Source organism: Cajanus cajan, chromosome 2 (assembly GCF_000230855.2).
Source record: "Cajanus cajan strain Asha chromosome 2, NIPB_CcT2T_4, whole genome shotgun sequence".
Classification (NCBI taxonomy): Eukaryota; Viridiplantae; Streptophyta; class Magnoliopsida; order Fabales; family Fabaceae; genus Cajanus; species Cajanus cajan.
Window position 1 is genome coordinate 72,676,177 of NC_138518.1, and position 17,405 is coordinate 72,693,581.

General features: G+C 30.3%; 2 protein-coding genes and 1 non-coding gene across 3 annotated transcripts; 2 read left to right on the forward strand and 1 right to left on the reverse strand.

Moving 5' to 3' along the window:
* Window positions 1-4,994: 4,994 nt before the first annotated feature.
* LOC109799457 (small ribosomal subunit protein RACK1) lies at window positions 4,995-6,766 on the reverse strand. The gene is made up of 2 exons (XM_020360028.3): window positions 5,796-6,766; window positions 4,995-5,250 (listed from the first exon to the last, which is right to left on the reverse strand). The coding sequence occupies exons 1-2, from the start codon at window positions 6,666-6,668 to the stop codon at window positions 5,149-5,151; spliced, it is 975 nt and encodes a 324-aa protein (XP_020215617.1). The 5' UTR covers window positions 6,669-6,766; the 3' UTR covers window positions 4,995-5,148.
* A 4,723-nt stretch (window positions 6,767-11,489) lies between these two features.
* On the forward strand, window positions 11,490-16,121 carry PEX3 (peroxin 3). Its single transcript, XM_020359882.3, has 7 exons — window positions 11,490-11,829; window positions 12,123-12,284; window positions 12,463-12,659; window positions 12,779-12,909; window positions 14,193-14,320; window positions 14,863-15,084; window positions 15,548-16,121. Exons 1-7 carry the CDS (start codon window positions 11,816-11,818, stop codon window positions 15,801-15,803), a joined length of 1,110 nt encoding a protein of 369 aa, XP_020215471.1. The 5' UTR covers window positions 11,490-11,815; the 3' UTR covers window positions 15,804-16,121.
* A 1,138-nt stretch (window positions 16,122-17,259) lies between these two features.
* On the forward strand, window positions 17,260-17,331 carry TRNAQ-UUG (transfer RNA glutamine (anticodon UUG)). The gene has a single exon. It is a non-coding gene; the product is annotated as a tRNA-Gln (tRNA).
* Window positions 17,332-17,405: the final 74 nt, after the last annotated feature.

The following is a 17,405-nucleotide window of genomic DNA, read 5'->3' on the forward strand; positions in this document are numbered from 1 at the left end:
CATGCATCTTAATCTCAAATATAAATAAAATTCAACTAATTTTACTCATATCCAAAATGTTCATCATTTAATTAAGATTTTAATTTCAAAGATTTTTTATTTGGGAAGCTTGTTTGGGGGCTACTTGTTGGTAAACCTTCTCTTTGGCGGGAAATATTGGAGCACAAGTATCTAAGGGGGAGATGTATTTTGTCTTTAACCAGCACGGGCTCTATGTCTAATATTATGAGAGGGATTGTTCGGGCTACACATGAAATTAGGGATGGGTTTAAGATTCGGTTTGGAGATGGTAACTCGTCCTTTTGGTTTGACTCATGGTCCGCTATGGATCGTCTTTGTAACCATGTGCCTTATGTGCATATTTCTGATACTGAAAGGAAGATCAATGACGTGTGGAAAGATGGGTCGTGGGATTGGAATAGCCTGTACACCTTGGTACCAGATAACATCAAGGACATGCTAAACCAGGTTGATATAATGGGCTTTGGCAATGTTCCAGATGTTTGGAGTTGGACAGCTAGAACGGATGGGGAATACTCCGCAGCGAGTGGTTATAAGTGGTTGTGTAACAAAAACCGTCCTTTGCCTGCTGAAGGTGAGTGGCTGTGGATTTGGAAGATTAAGTGCCCTGAGAAGGTGAAAGTCATAATTTGGTTGATGCTTCATGTGGCAGTGCCTACTAATTTGTTCAGGTTCAACCGTGGCTTGGCTCTATCCCCCCTTTGTGTTAGATGTGGCGAGGATACTGAATCGGTTTTACATTGCATGCGGGACTGCAAGTACAGTAAAGCGCTTTGGCTACAGTTTGGCTTCTCAAATATAAACTTCTTCAATCATGAAGTGAGAACTTGGATTCAAAGGGGGGTGAATAGCGCTCAATGTAGCAAGTTCTTGGCTGTTATGTGGTGGACATGGCGGTGGCGTAATATGGACGTGTTAGGAGGAGAAGAGTGGAATATGGAGCAGGTCCGTTATAAGATTAACTCCACACTGTGTGATTGGAACAATGCTTTCGCAGGCGAGCAAGTGCATTCTCATGAGGTGCAGGAAGTCACATGGTGTAAGCCAACTCCCCCAATGGTGAAAGTCAACGTAGATGGTAGTTATAAGAGTGGGGATCTCTGCGTGGGCTTTGGAGGAGTTATTCGGGACCACGAAGGGACTTGGAAGACGGGGTTTTCTGGGCGGCATCAAACCACATCAGTGCTGCTGGCCGAGTTATTGGGATTGAAACATGGATTGTTGCTTGCGTGGGATGCTGGTTTTAGAGAGGTGCAATGTGAAACAGATTCTTTGGAAGCCTTTAGGCTGGTGTCTATGGCACATGTTCCCAAATTTCACAACTTTGGGGTGGTTATTCAGCAGATACGTGAATTGCTAAGGCGTGATTGGAGGGTAGCACTTTCTCATATTCTGCGTCAGGGGAATGCTTGTGCAAATATCTTGGCAAAGATGGGGGGGTCTCTTGATAGGCCTTTTGTTGTCTTTGGCTCTCCTCCTCATTCGTTATGTGAAGCTCTACGTGATGATGCTAGAGGACGTTCCTTCCTTCGTTTGTAGTTTCTTTTAATTTTCCAGTGCACCAAAAAAAAATTTCAATAAAAGTTAGTTTAGAAAAAAGAAATATTTGTTTAAATAAAATCGGTTCAATTAAATAATGTAAAATAATTTTTATAATCACGGTGACTTTTTTTTTTTATATATTCAACACCGGAAGGAGTACAGGTGTAATTATTGGAGATTATTAGATTATTGCAAGAGATATTAAGACACTCAAGTTGAATAAATAATCATGTCTTAAAAAAACATGGGTAAAGTCACTTTTGTGACAAAAGTCAAAAATTGAAACACAAGTTTGTGTTATATAGGTGGACTATGCAGTGACGCTGGAGAGCAAATGTCTTCAACAACATTTTGGAGAAATAAATGATGAACCATGACATTTGCCTCTAAATAAAAAACTTGTTTGTTAGTAAACATGTTATAGGATAAGATCTTACCTTAAAAGAGGAATTTGGGTAAAACTCTAAAAAGGAAATGAAAACGAATATTTATTAATTAGAATAAAGTATATGACTTAATTGTAAAATATTGAAAGATAGTATAACTTCTAACTATAAAACTCTGAAAACATAATTATTTAACATCACTAAAAAACATTTTAGAGAAGAACGTGAATAAGGTTAGGTGTTGCAATACCTACAAATTTATTTTTGAATAATTATCCTATATAAAGTCAAACTCATTAATGGATAAATATCATAATTATTAAGCGTAATTTTTATATACAATCATTGAATGTAGTCTAATTAAGAGGAGAAAAACGGAAAGTGCCCACAGAAAGTTTTCCACATTTCTTTTCTTAGTATTCAGAAAAATAATTGGGTCCATTGTGGCCCAAAAAATTGATAGGTCCATCAGTTAGCAAGTTTTTTTTTCACATCCCAAAATATTGGATTATCAATACAAGAGTACTAAAGAGTCCAACTTGTACTAACCACTCAAATCTGCTGTATTATAACCAAAAGTTGTTGGAAATTCGATACTTGTGCTTCTTAAGATCTAACACAATTTATTTAATATTTTATTTAATAAATTTTATGTAGTAAGAATTTATATCGTAAGTGCTTAAAATTCAACCACATATTACATTTGCATATATATATATATATATATATATATGAGGAGGGTTCAAACGACACCGGTGTAACTTTTACTAAGTGTTACACCGCTCAATAACTTTATATTAAATGTGAATTTTGTAAATCCAACCGTTAGATTGAAAGTTCATATATCTTAGATCATATATGTCAAATTTTGTTAAAATTGAACAACAACTTGAAGGTAATCAAAGTGTTCATATTTTAGTATATTTTAAAATGTATATATTACGTCAATTTTGTTTTACGAGAATGAAGTATCAAATCATCTTAGATTAATATAAAATTTGATATATATGATCTAAGAGATATGAACTTTCAATCTAACGGTTGAATTTACAAACTTCACATTTAATATAAAGTTATTGAGCGGTGTAACACTTAGTTAAAGTTACACCGGTGTCGTTTGAACCCTCTTCTATATATATATATATATATTAACAAATACTTGTACAATTTTAAAATATTCAGAAGTATCATTATTTAAGCATTTATAAGATATGATTTTATTTTAAAAAAATATAAATTATAAATTAAATTGACTGAAAATAAAGTAAAATATAAAAAGTAATTAAATAATTTTTTAAAATGTCATTATACATCACAATAATATTAATAAAAAAATACTAATCAACATTCACCTAATTTTAATTTATAATAAAATGTCAAAGGTCAATTCCATATATAACCACCATTAAAAATTAAGAAACATAAATCTTAAAAAGTAAAACCAATTATACATATTTTATAAAATCTAATTAAAAATTATCTTATAAATATCAACAGCAAAACTATTTCAGATGTGTTATTTTAGAGAAAAATAAAAAAATTACAAAAAAAACTTTTTTAATAGAAAAGTGTAGGTTTTAAGGAAAAGACAGAAAATAAGCTTAGAGGAAAAGAGATAAAAATAAATAAATAAATAAATAAATAAAACACACACACACTTTGGAGTGTTAATATAGAATTGGTTTTTAGTAAAAGAAAGAAAAATAAAATTAAAAAAAATATTTATGTCAGTAATATGATTCAAACTTGAATATTTTTCATAAATTTATACATAAGTTAATTAATAAGTTATACTTTATCAATAGACGGGAAAGGTTTTACGGTACAATTTGTTTGCTGCGTGGAGAGTATTTAGGTCTTGGATAACACTAAACACACATGATAAATATAATCAATATATTTCAATTGTGCAAATTTAACAACTGAAATAAAATCGCATATTTTTCAAAACTAAAAGACAATAAGTATGGATAACAAGTGTTGATCAGTGTTTTAATCAATCAAATTTCTTATTAACAGTATTTTCAAGTAACAAACTTCACATTTTAGGCCATATATTTAGAGTTCAAACAAAACCCTATCCTTATTTACATATAAACCCAAGGAAGGAGGGAAGAGGATGCAAGAAAAGGAAATGGTAGTTGGGAGAAGGCAGGCAGCAAAGGAAGGGAAGAGGAGGCAAGATGAAGAGGCACCAAGTGATATAGTTCTTGCATATAGAGGAAATAAGGTGATATAGCGTTTTGTTTCATGAAATTATCCACATGATTATGACATTTTTATATCTATTATTTATTAGACTTCATAATTTTCATGATAATTTCTACAATAAAATAAAACACATAATCATAATAAAATTTAGTCCTTTTACTAGAATTTGTAATCAAGATAAAAAGAAAATTAAAAAAAAAATACTAAAAATAAATGAATATTTATAAACCCATATTCCGACCTATAGCCTTAATCCTTTAATTAAAGGTAATCCTAAGAGAAACTGATATTTGCATCGACATTGACGAGGTTTAAACTTGGAAGACAGACGGCAAGAGACAGCCCAATCTTGCAACAAAACTTCACGGTGTTGCTATTATAATCAATCGTTTAAATTAATTAACACAACCAAGCTATAAAATTACATCAAGCACATGCTACAAAAAAAGCAAAAACAGCAATAAAACACACAACATATACTTCACAAGCAATATAAATGAACTTTGATCATTTTAATAATGTTATCATCTGCTACATCAACAACTTTATCTGCAGCTAGAGCTTGACCAAGTAGATTAATCATAGACTGATCTTGAACTTAATTTAATTTAAAACATATTTACATATAAAAATAAATTTCATATTTAATGAAAAAAAAATTGCTTTTTGAGACTTAAATTTAGGGGTAAAAAGTGATGTGTCATTCATTAGACAAATAAATTAAACAACGGAAGCACTCTTTCAATTGTGATTCATTGCCTCCAACATATACCAAATAAAGATGATACTGGTAACCGAGGAACCAAGAAGTTGAAAAATCCATATAACAAGTAATAACCAAAACGAAAGTTTTAAAAATAAATAACAGGCCTCAAAGCCACCATGGTCTTAAACAAGATAATCAATTCTACAGTAAAACAGTAACTAACTTTGTCCCAAAACTCAAAAACTCAAAAGATTCGCATCTGAAAGCACTAAAAAGCTTAACCTAATAACGCCCAATCGCCCAAACTCTAACAACACCATCGGTATAGCCACTAAACAAGGTGCTTCCATCGGCACTCCAGTTCAAACTTGTGCAGTAAATGACCTGCAAAGTAGTGGCAAGGAAACATATCAAAAAGTCAATTAGTACAATCACTTTTTGCCACACAATCCTATAAATCATCACCAACATATTCATATTCAACCCCATGATAAACTTATATTATTTTACAAAACTAAAACATATGTAAAACACACTTCCATAAACAAGAATTCCCCTACAAAACATAATAGAAACATCCTACAAAAACAACAAAAATTATCCAATTAACATAACCAAATCAAAAAAATATGAACTCAGACAATAATAAAACAATAAGAGTCCTAGATCAATATATCTGATCAAACCCAATGGAAAAACAACAAATCAAAACAGCAAATAAACACCATAACAACTAAAAGCCCAAAAGACAACAAATAAACTCTATCCCAAGGAACCAACAATACAAAATAAACATTATAATCAATAATGTCAAACAATAATTCATAAATAAAAATCATTTAAACAGAATAAATCATATAAGCAAATAAGAATTCTAAACAGAATTAATCATATAATCAAATAAGAATTAAGAAAAGCATAAATTATACCTTCTTTTTGTTGGTGTTTCCACCGGTGGTGGCATCAGCCTCGGTCTTAAGATCAACCTTCAAATCCTCAACAATGCTCTTGCTCTCCAAATCCCAGATCTTGATGCTCTGTTCAGTAGCAGCACAGAGCCAGTACCTGTTGGGGCTGAAGCAAAGAGCGTGAATGATAGAGCCAGCATCGAGCGAGTAGAGGCGCTTCCCCTCAGCCAAATCCCACAGAAGAATAACACCATCTTTGCCACCACTGGCACAGAGAGACCCATCAGGGGAAACAGCAACGGTATTCACATAACCATTGTGTCCAGCAAGAGTATTCCTCAGCTTGCAGTTAGTAAGGTTCCAAACCTTAACAGTCTTGTCCCAAGAGGCCGAAACAATAGTGGGCTGAAGAGTACTTGGGCTGAAACGCACGCAACTGACCCAATCGGAGTGGGCGTCGCTGTCTTGGATCGTGTACTTGCACTCACCCAGGGTGTTCCACAGCTTAATCGTGCGGTCGCGGGAGGCTGACACGATCTGACGGTTGTCGATGGAGAACGCCACGGAGAGCACGTCCTTGGTGTGGCCGACGAAGCGGCGGGCGGAGGTGCCGGCGGCGAGGTCCCATAGGCGGAGCTCGCCGTCCCAGGAGCCGGAGAGCGCGAACTGGCCGTCGGAGGATAGGACAACATCCTGGACGAAGTGGGAGTGGCCGGTGAGGCGACGGCGGGGAACACCGTAGGTCTTGTCCTCCTTTGTGAGGTGCCAGAGGATGATGGATTTGTCGCGCGACGCAGTCACGATCATGTCAGAGTTGTCAATTGGGGTGGCAATTGCCGTGACGACGTCGGTGTGGGCGCGCATGGTGCCGCGGAGAACGAGACCTTCTGCCATGTTTTGTCTCTCACACACACACAGTGGAGCTGCTAGGGTTTGGTTTCCGACTGTGAGAGGCTTTCTGTGTTTCTAAGCGATGCCTCGCCTCTCGCGAAGCAATATATAGTGAGGAGAGAAACCTGATTAGGGTTTTGGGATGGGTGGATAGCAACTAGTCTGTACGTTTTCCTCTTTTTTTTTTTTAATAAAATTGTACCGTTTTAGGTTTTTAGAAGCCCATCTTTATGATCAATATACCTCTTCCAACGGCCCAATAGTGAAAATAAATAAATCAAACAATTAAAATTATCCAAAAATAATCACTATTTTCAAATACTGAGAACAAGAATAATCTTTTGATATATCAAAATAAGTCTTTCAATCCAGACTACAGGACAAAAGTAGTATGAGGTTCTCTCTTGTAGTTTTAATGTTCTGATCTCAAATTCATTATATGATATGTTGTCCGTTCTAACAGATTAAATTGTCACGATTTTGTCCTTAAAAATGTCTTAAGTTGGTTAAGAATAAAAAATTTATTTATAAACGGTTATTTAACTCGATTCTTAAACAATGTGTGATTTTTTAGAAATATCAAAACAAAAACATATATGAACTTTTTTTTTTATTTTGAATTTGTAACTTGAACTTATCTATAGCTATTGAGATTATTTTTTGTTTCATATTTATTGATTAAAAAAGAAATTGCTTATCTTACTAATGTATTTAAGATAAATTTGGTTCATGACTAGGGTTAAAAATGAGTTAAGCTAAGTCGAGTTCAATTCATTAATATTTGCCTCGACTTGATTTTGACATAAATCATTTTTTTTAGCTTGATTTCGTTTAAGTTCGATTCAGTTAGTTAATTCAAATCATATAAATTAATAGTTAAATTTTTTTAATCTTGTATATTTCAAATTTTCAGTTTAATAATAGATTTTTGATAAAATAATTATTTAATTTAAAAAAAGACATAAACATGACTTATTATATTAGTTTTGTAAAGTTACAAGATATGACTCTTATAAAAAAATATAATTACAACCAAATTTTGTATTAATAAAAACCATTCACCTTTATAAAAAAAATAATAGAAAACTTAATCTATAACCATAAAATTTTAAAGTGTTAACTTATAATTAATTTTTCAAAAAGTATTTTTAATTTTAATAAATTAAAATTATATATAAATTTAATTATATAAATTGTATATTTATATATCGAACTAATTCACAAACCTAATAAACCAAATTATTATAACTTAAATTTAACTCATTTATTTATTAAAAATTTTGATTATATAAAATAAAATTTTATTTTGTGTATTATACAAGCTTATAAACTAATAAGTAAATATCCTTGAATATACATAATTTCAACCATAATATCAGGTTAATTTTTAACTATTTTTAATAATTTTAAATTAAGGACACATATAAAAGATAATAAATTAAAATAAATATACGGTTAAAAACCCAATATATAAATAAGAATTAAAATAAGAGAAAATAAAATACATATTATTTTGTGTTGTTTGTTCGGAGAGAAAATAAGAGAAGAAGAAAAATATAAAGGACAAGTCCCAAATAAAAAAAAATATAAAAAAACATTTTGTTAAATGAGAAAAAATAAGAATTAAATGATAAAAATGCGAGATCTACTTTAAATTACAATTTAACCCTTTTTTTATCTATTTTCATAAAATATACTATATATATTTAATGGTAAAATAGGAAAACTCAACTTTTTTTTCTTCTTCTTTCTAACTTATTTATATCTAAACATCATTAAAAAATATACTCATCTTTTTTTACTTAGTTTCTCTCCTTTCCTACCTTTTTTTTATATTTTGTATTTTATTTATCCAAACAAAACATTAAAGTAAATAAAATATCAAAAATAATTAATTAAGATAACCTACAAAATAGGGATCTCATTTTTCTATCTCTAAGTTTTATAGTTTAGCTAATATTTTAACTAGTATTCTGTAAAACATAAATGTTTAATTTTATATAATAAATAAATATATAAATTATATTTTAAATTAATAATTTAAATTATAATATAAAATTATTTTTAAGTATTAATAATTCATTTAAGAGAAAACAAATTATACATTGACAAGTAACAACGTAAAATAGTTTTATATTACTATTTAATCATAAATTACTAAATATGGTAATTTTATTGACCTTTTATAGTAAAATAATATAAAATTCATATCAATGTTAATCTGTGACTGGTTGACCATGTCATTAAATTATTTTTTTAATATTAAAATTTAATTTTAAATATCAAAAGATATAGACAATTAAAATAATAAGTGTATAAATAAAGATGAAAGAATAACTAGTGAAATATGTTTAGAAAATAAATCCTTTATCTAATTATAATATCAGTGTGAAAAATATATATTAAAAAATATTAAAAATCTTTACAACAATATATGAAAATAGTAAATAATATTTCGCGTATTCTATTTCTAATTTATTAGAAAAAATATTTAGCCATTTAAATTCATTAAATATATATAAAGTGAAATAATTTTTTATAACATAAATTAAAATAGTTATTCATTTTGTGAATATTTTATTTTTCTTCACTCTATCTCACAAACGAGTTTCATTTTCATAAATTTCACATTTTTAACATGTATTACGGTCTATTATCTAACAAGGAATTGAATATAAAAAATAAATATATTATTTATCTTCAAAAATTCAAATAGTATTCCTTCTATATTGTATTTACTTTATTTTTTTAGCCTCTTGTATTTTTTAATACAATGTTTTATATTTATTTTAATATATATTTTAAATATTATCAATAATTAATAATAATTTTTCATTCGCAATATAATAATAATATATCTTTTAACATATTTTTGTATAAAAAATCTCAAATTACACATAATAAAATAAATCAAATCCACAACATATTTACTGCACACAAAAAATACAAATTACTGACATAATAAATCTCACGTAACTTATTTAAATTTAACATTAAAAATATAATAGTAATATTAATGAATTGATGAATTAACCTGCCTTAACATGTCATTTGGTCCGTTTGGTTAAACAAGTTGAAATATTTAATTCGACCCATTTTGTAATCCATACTTCTTAAGATACATTTACTCTTTAATTACTTTTTTTTAATATTTGTTTCAGATATTTTTTAATCTTTACCTTTATTTATCATTTGCATACTTTTATTTTATTTTATAATAATTATAACTTTCTTTTAAATAAATAATTATTGATGTGTATTAAAATTAAGCTTCCTCGCTTTCGCTGTATTAATTAAAAGTAACAATATTATATCTCTTCAAAATCATGCTTTAAATATATAATTATTTGTTAGCGAGGCTAATAATGCGACCATCACAATTATAGACTGATAGTAAAAATACATTAATGGAATATGTAATTGTTCCTCGAAGCACTCTTACATGTGAATGAAAGCTAATAATAAATAAAAATGCATCAATAGATTCATATTGTTTTTTTTTTTCACCTTTTAAAATTTTCACTGATAATAATATTTACTCTCACCTACTATCATTAATTACCTCTCTTATCTTAATTTCTTATCTCCTTTTTTTTATATGTTTTATATTTTATTTAAATAAAATACACAAAAATACATAATCTCATTGATATATTATAAATGAGACTTAAATATGATATAATATCTTAAATTTAAAATAAGTTTCTTTTGGTCTCTTAGAACCACAATAAAATAACACTCAAAAGAACAAATTAAATCAAATTGAATTTAATATATAATGCTTTTACATGCAATGCACTCGAAGGTGATAGGATTAAAAAAAAAAAACTGACAACATTTTAGTACAGTGACACAAACAAACCTTTTGAAATTACATCACCAACAAAATCGATTTTAAATTTAAGATATAAAAAATAAATTTATCTTATATTTAATAGATAAAAACACATTTAAACATATAAATAATTAATATTTATAACATTTTATAGTTGTCAAATTATTATTATTCATTAAATTTATTTTCATGCATTTTTTATCATGTGTACACTTGTTTGTTTGTGTCAACATCTTTTGAATTTAATAACTTTTTTTTTATAAGGGGGAATCTAATTATACAAATACACATATTGAACCAATTATAAATTATTTAAAGTTTGTGTTTCAAAATGAAAAATGATATTATTTAAAAAATTATTTTTATTCAAATTTAAAAGATAAAAATCAAAACAATCTTAAACACAAAGATAAATGACAAAAATATAATTTAATGATACTTAAAAAAAAAAAAGTTAAAATTCATAATAATGAATCATGTTTAATCTATATTCATTAAATTAAGAGACATAAATCGCTAATTTATATAACTTTTTAATATGATTGAGTCTGATTTGGTGATGTCATAATTTCTTAAATCCCTAGAACTTAAACTTTTGAAACCCTATATCTTAAATAATAAATATATATTAAAATGATAGTGAGATTTGATGTACAAATTTTTTAAAATAATTTTGATATTAAATTTTTAAACAATAAAAATAATATTAAAAATTAATTATTCTTATAAACATAAAATTTAAAAATTTAAAAAAGTATAGACAATACTAATTAATATAATAAATATTAATAATTTTTAAATATTTGTATTAAATAAAATATTAACAGATTGAATCCATGATCCATCAGTGGATAATAATGTAACATGATATCAAGAAAAGACTCTGCTGCTGCCGCGCATTCTTGTTTTTTGTTATGATTTTTTTAATATATATTTTTTTACATTTTCCGTTTTGATATGCATACCAAGGCATTTGATATTTATTTATTTTGATTGTTTGGAGCACTAAATAGGAGACGCACACCCATTCCCCTGATTCGTTTCTGAGAGCTCGAGGCTGAGTTAGCTACCTAGTACTAGTAGCCGCTACCTAGTACCCTCGCCCAAGTTACTTCCTCCTATTTTTCTTTCTCTCTCTGCGCCCCTAACACCACCCACTTCCTTTTCTGCATTTTTATCCTTCATTCGCCTCTCTATTCTATTCCCATGCTTCTTCCTTCTTAATCACTCTGATTTCCATTGCACCCTCTCCACCCTCGGTTTTCGGCCAACCCATAGATTCTCGCAAAATTTCCCTCTTCCAACTATCATCAAAATGCTTTCCGTTAGGTAAAGTTTCCAACTTTGGTGACATCCTTTATCTGGGTCTGTCTCTTTAATTCCTTTCTCTCAACAACATTCCTCGCTCGTTGCTTAATGTCTGACGCGTTATTTGATTATTTCCACTGAAATTCTAAACTTGGGTCTATTTTGTGACATGGGTTTTTTTTGTTATTCATTTTTGAATTTTGATCAAAATGGTGAGGGTGTCTTTAATTGCCTGAATCTCCGCTGTTGTTCTCTATGCGTTCCTACATTATTTTGGGGCTTCTTTGTTAACTTTGTTGATTACTGTGTGTTAGGAATTTGTGGAGGCGGCATAGGAGGAAGATTTTCGTCACTGTTGGTGTTTTAGGAAGTGGGTATCTTTTGTATAAGCTCTATGGGGCTCACAGGCATGGGGTTCAGGAACTTGAAAGAGAACTCGCAGTGCAGAGGGAGTCTGAGGAGCTTATGAAGGCTCAGTTGAGTGAAATATCCACCTTCAACGTTTCGTGTTATTAATTTAATGATTTATAATTTATAATTTATTATATATATTAGATAGATATGTTTTATGTGATCATAAATTTCCAGCCTACTGTCTATAAAGAAGGAATGCTGATGGCATGCCCTCTTGTTTTTTAATTGTCAATGATATAGGATGCAAGCTCACTTTGAGAATATTCAGAGGATATCTGATGTAACATTGCCTCTTGCTATGCACGACTTAAGCTGTCGGATCACAGAAGAGTTGGATCTTTCTCACCTTCTTGAAAGGCTAATACAAGGAAAGGGTCAACCAAACGCCTTAACACAATCAGAGAAACTAGATTTATGGAGTAGACTCAAAATTCTAAGTATGGATCTGATCTTGGATTCCAATTTATTATGCCTATAGCTTTGTGGTTTAAATTCACCTGGTTGCAATAATCAATAAGTTAAAAAATAAACATCTTTGCAATTTCTTTTTCCCCAGGTTTTACAAGAATGACATTGTCGGTATGGACTACAACAATGCTTAACTTATACACAAAAGTTCAAGTCAATATACTAGGAAGGCATCTATACATCGATACAGCACGAAGCCTCGGAATCTCTGATTCAGTGGTAACAACAACTGTCTTTCTTCTTTATACGTTATTAGTTTTTCATGTCTCTTACCAAAGATTGTTGTTGAGTTTTATTTGGATGCCTTGGGTATATAAGTAGTATGAAGGAACCCATGTCATTATCTGTTAAAGGGATCCGTGGCATCACTTATAATATCCAGATGCCATTCAACAGAAGGCCTGACCTTAGGGCATTTGGATTTCCAAAGGGGTTTGTCACAATGAAATTGATTTCTGTCTGTCTGCTGATAGAATGAGTGTCAAGTGAAAAGAATTTATGACAGAACACCTTATTACCAGGTTCTCTTACCCAAAACATCGAGTTAACAAACATAATGACACTTTTGTGAGTATCAGGTAGTATGTTACTTCTGTTTATTATGTGTGAAACTTCTAGCTTGGATAATTGATCATAGTTTAGTGAATGATAAAAAAAATGTTAAGGCAGCAGATCTATAGAAACCAATTATTAATATTGAAAGGTTTATGAAGCATAGACACTTCTATTACTCGAGAAGTCCACTTAAAAAAATATTTTATATTGGTTCGAACACTTGAGCTTGGATACTTGAGCCAACACCTTGATATGGATGGATACTTCTAGGACACTAGTACTATAAAAAAATAGTTATATCTTTTTAACATTTAGAAAGTCAGTTTAAAATGTAATATAAAATATTAAAAATAATGTCTCTTCAGATGTTTTTGTGAGACTCATTATCATATTCATAGGAATGCACATATAGAATATACAATTCTTAATTATTATTTTACACCCTTTGTTACGTTGCTTATATTTAATCTCATTTGATATAAATATATATTGTCCTATATTTTCTGGACAAACTGTGTCAAAGTGTCCATGTTAATGTCAAATCCAGTATCCATGTTGAGGTCCATGCTTCATTGGGTATTTTCTATTGTTTATTTTTTGTCCTGTGGGTTTTCTTTTGTGATCTTAAAATTGTATTTGAACAAATGAACTTAATTCTGGGACAAAGGGGGAAGGGAGGGATTTGGAACTAGGTACCGATGTTAAACTTGGGGCTTTTGCTCTATTGATTGAAACAATACATGGGTCAAATCTCAGGGTAAATCAGAATTTCAAAGCTTTCCAGTAAATATCTTTTGGGGAGTGTCTTTATGATTAAATTTTTCTCACAGCATAAGAGTCATATTTCTACTTCTATTTGAATATACTTTTCACCAAAATAACACATTACATGCCTCGTTGAACATGAAATAGATAATTCTTTTTTCTCTCTGTTACTCTATATGCAGGAAAGTGGAGATGTGGTTGGTAAGGAAGACCAGAAGAAATTTTTAGATAGTGTTGATTTTCTCTCTCAGCATGGCATGCCTGCCTTGATTACTGATATGGAGGCAGCAACAAATGAGGTTCTCAAAGGGTGATGTTTCTTTCATTAATTTGAAAGCTCTACAATTTGTGAATTGAATATATCAATCATTAAAATATTGTCTCAGATATATAAACATTAATTTTTTAACTTTTTCTATAAGATATAGAGCAAGCTTTCTTGTGATTATAGGGATTTGTTTTTGTATCAACGGGCATAGGAATTGTCAGTAACCAAGTCTCTGTTTAAAACTTCCCAAGCTTTCAACCTTTTCTTGATTAAGTTTCTGAATTGAGACCCAGAGTTTCCATTTGTTTTCAGTTTAACAATCTATGTTTTTATTAAATACCTGCCTGAGTAGTAAACAAACTTGGTGAAAATGAAAGTTTAGCAACGCTAACACATTAATGCAGCCCTTTGGCAGCCTCCTGTAGAAGTTAGCAGTGAATATATAATCAAATAGTTCACCGAAAATTGTGTCTCATTGAGTCGAAAGTTGGATGTGTTTACAATATTTATAGAATCTAGAGATACATTATAGATTAATGATCAAGACTTGTTTTAAATTGGTTATAGATATTTTCAATGTGCAGAAAGCAGTTGAGTACTTCCTTCAACAGCACAACACTTCATGAAACTATCATGCGGATACTCAATACCTTCATGAGCAAGGGGACTCCAAATTCTTGGATAAAGTATATGATTCCTGAAGATGTTAAATCATTTTCCACATCCTCTGGCAGTGATGACCAAGTGCCATCTGATGTGACTGAATTTGAACAACTTATGATGGAAGCACAGGCAGTATTATCAAGGTAAATGTTTTTGTTTCCCATGCAATGGTTAAGTACAATTGCCTGGAAACTCAATTGATGTATAACAACCTTGTCCATGACAACTTCTTGCTTGTAATTTGACAGATAACTAATGCGCTCTGAGGAACTATTTGAGTAGGAACTAGGAAATCACGTGTCTATAAAGTTTTACAGAAATTTATATAAAAATATTCATCATGCAGGACCTACATTACAATATTACATTAATCAATCACATTCGAGTTTTTTTTAAACGGTTAGGATCCCCATTTGATGTTATGTTATGACTGGTCTCGTTCCACTTAGGCACATTTTTCTGTGAAGTAATTTTGTATGAATTTTCTTTATTTGAGATTAAACTCAATATTGTCCGAGGATGACTGATACTATTTCATTATTGAAATAGTATTTCTCTACATTTGCAGTATAAATATCTCAAACAAGTATTTCTCTACATTTGCAGTGCTGAATTTGGAAGCATTGTAGAGATGTCTCTGAAAGCAGTGGTGGATACACTGGTGGAGCTCATGGGGGCTAAATTTAGTGGGGGAAGTGTAACAGCGGGTGTGCCGCTGGCCAGAGTGTTGCCGCAAGTTGCACAGATGTGTCCTTTGCTCCTTGAAGAACCCAGCAAAAATCAGTTCATCCAAATCATTAAAAATATACAGGAGGTTGAACTTTTTTTCACTCTCCTCTATGCAAATATGCCACATGCGTAGTGATTAATATTTATGCTTCAAATGAAAGAAACCAAAAGAGATTTAATTTATTGCATGAAAGGCACCGGGCAATGTACAAAAAATTAGACGAGGTTCAAAAGAGATATAGGAGCGAAATTGTTAGCTTTCATCTTTTCAATGTGACATTTCCCATTTGTTGTAATTAGTGATGCATAATGCTCCTCCTTTGGCTCTAACGTGGCGTTTGGAGGAACCAGGTTTTTTTTAGTGCTATAGCTTGCTTTATGATCAGTGCTGTACACAAGGGAAATGACTTTATCGTCTCATTTATTTACTTTGTTCATGCAGTGCTTGTCAGATTTGCCTTTCAAATGTTCTAACAATGCTAGTGTTCGTTCTTGTAGCTTCTACATCAGGATGAGATATGCAAGAGTTGTTCAATGATGTCCAATTATTTTGCAATACGCTTTTATTTGGGAACATATGATAACATTAGGGAAAATAAGGTTGAGCAATATAGGAATAACTGGTTTAATGCCATGATCACGAGAAGAATTAAAATGCGTAAACTATATATGTTCCCTTAAATTTTCCATTTTCCATTTTCCCTTTTTTTTAAGAGTCCAATTATGGTATATTTAGGCCAAGTAATCTCGTATTTGTCTCAAATATATTTTATATATAATAAAAACAACATCCTTGTTAAACGGCATTGCAACAATGGCTAAACAACTAGCATATGTGAACGACATACCGGTGACTTAATTGAGTTAACTACTTTCATTAGTTTAGTTTACTTTTAACACCTAAAGAGTAACAAATATAAATATTTTAGTACTTGATGCATATGACACTTATACGATGCATACGGATACGATTCTAATAATCGTTAGATAATTATTTTGGGATTGAAAGTGAACGAATTAATGAAGAAAAAAGAAAAAAAAAATTAAGTGGGGTGAGTAGCACAATCGTAATATTTGATGAAAAATTTTAAGGAGAAAAAGCAAAATTGTGATATATTGTTATTATTGTAAAATTGATCGACTTTTTAACAATAACTTTTTGTCCAATTGGGCTGATAAAAAGCTGGACTTGAATCACTTGTAGCCACCTTCTATCCAGCTCCTCTACAACTTTTCTATTTCTTTGCAACTTTTCTTCATTTCTCTACTATCTTGCTTCCTTTTTTCATTCTCTCTATATCTTTCCTATTGTTTTTGTTTCTGTTTTCTGCTCAGGGAGAGGATCTAATTTGCATAGAAGTTGGTATTATCGAAAAATCATATTGGCCACGGGATGAATCAATAAAAATGATTATGGATTTTTTTTAACGGATATACTTTTGTGGTAGATTTTAAGTATTTTAAAACAATAAATTTTCATTACAAATAAAAATAATTATATGTTAAAATAGAAAAATAGCACATAGGATCGCGTCCCCAACTTTTATGTATATATTTTAATATAATATTGTGAAACACATATCAAACACGGTTCTATGGTGTAGTGGTTAGCACTCTGGACTTTGAATCCAGCGACCTGGGTTCGACTCCCGGTAGGACCTAATTTTTTCTACTATTTTATTTGAATTTAAAGTTACCGGAATATTGCTCCTTTTCCTACATAAGTGTTTTAATA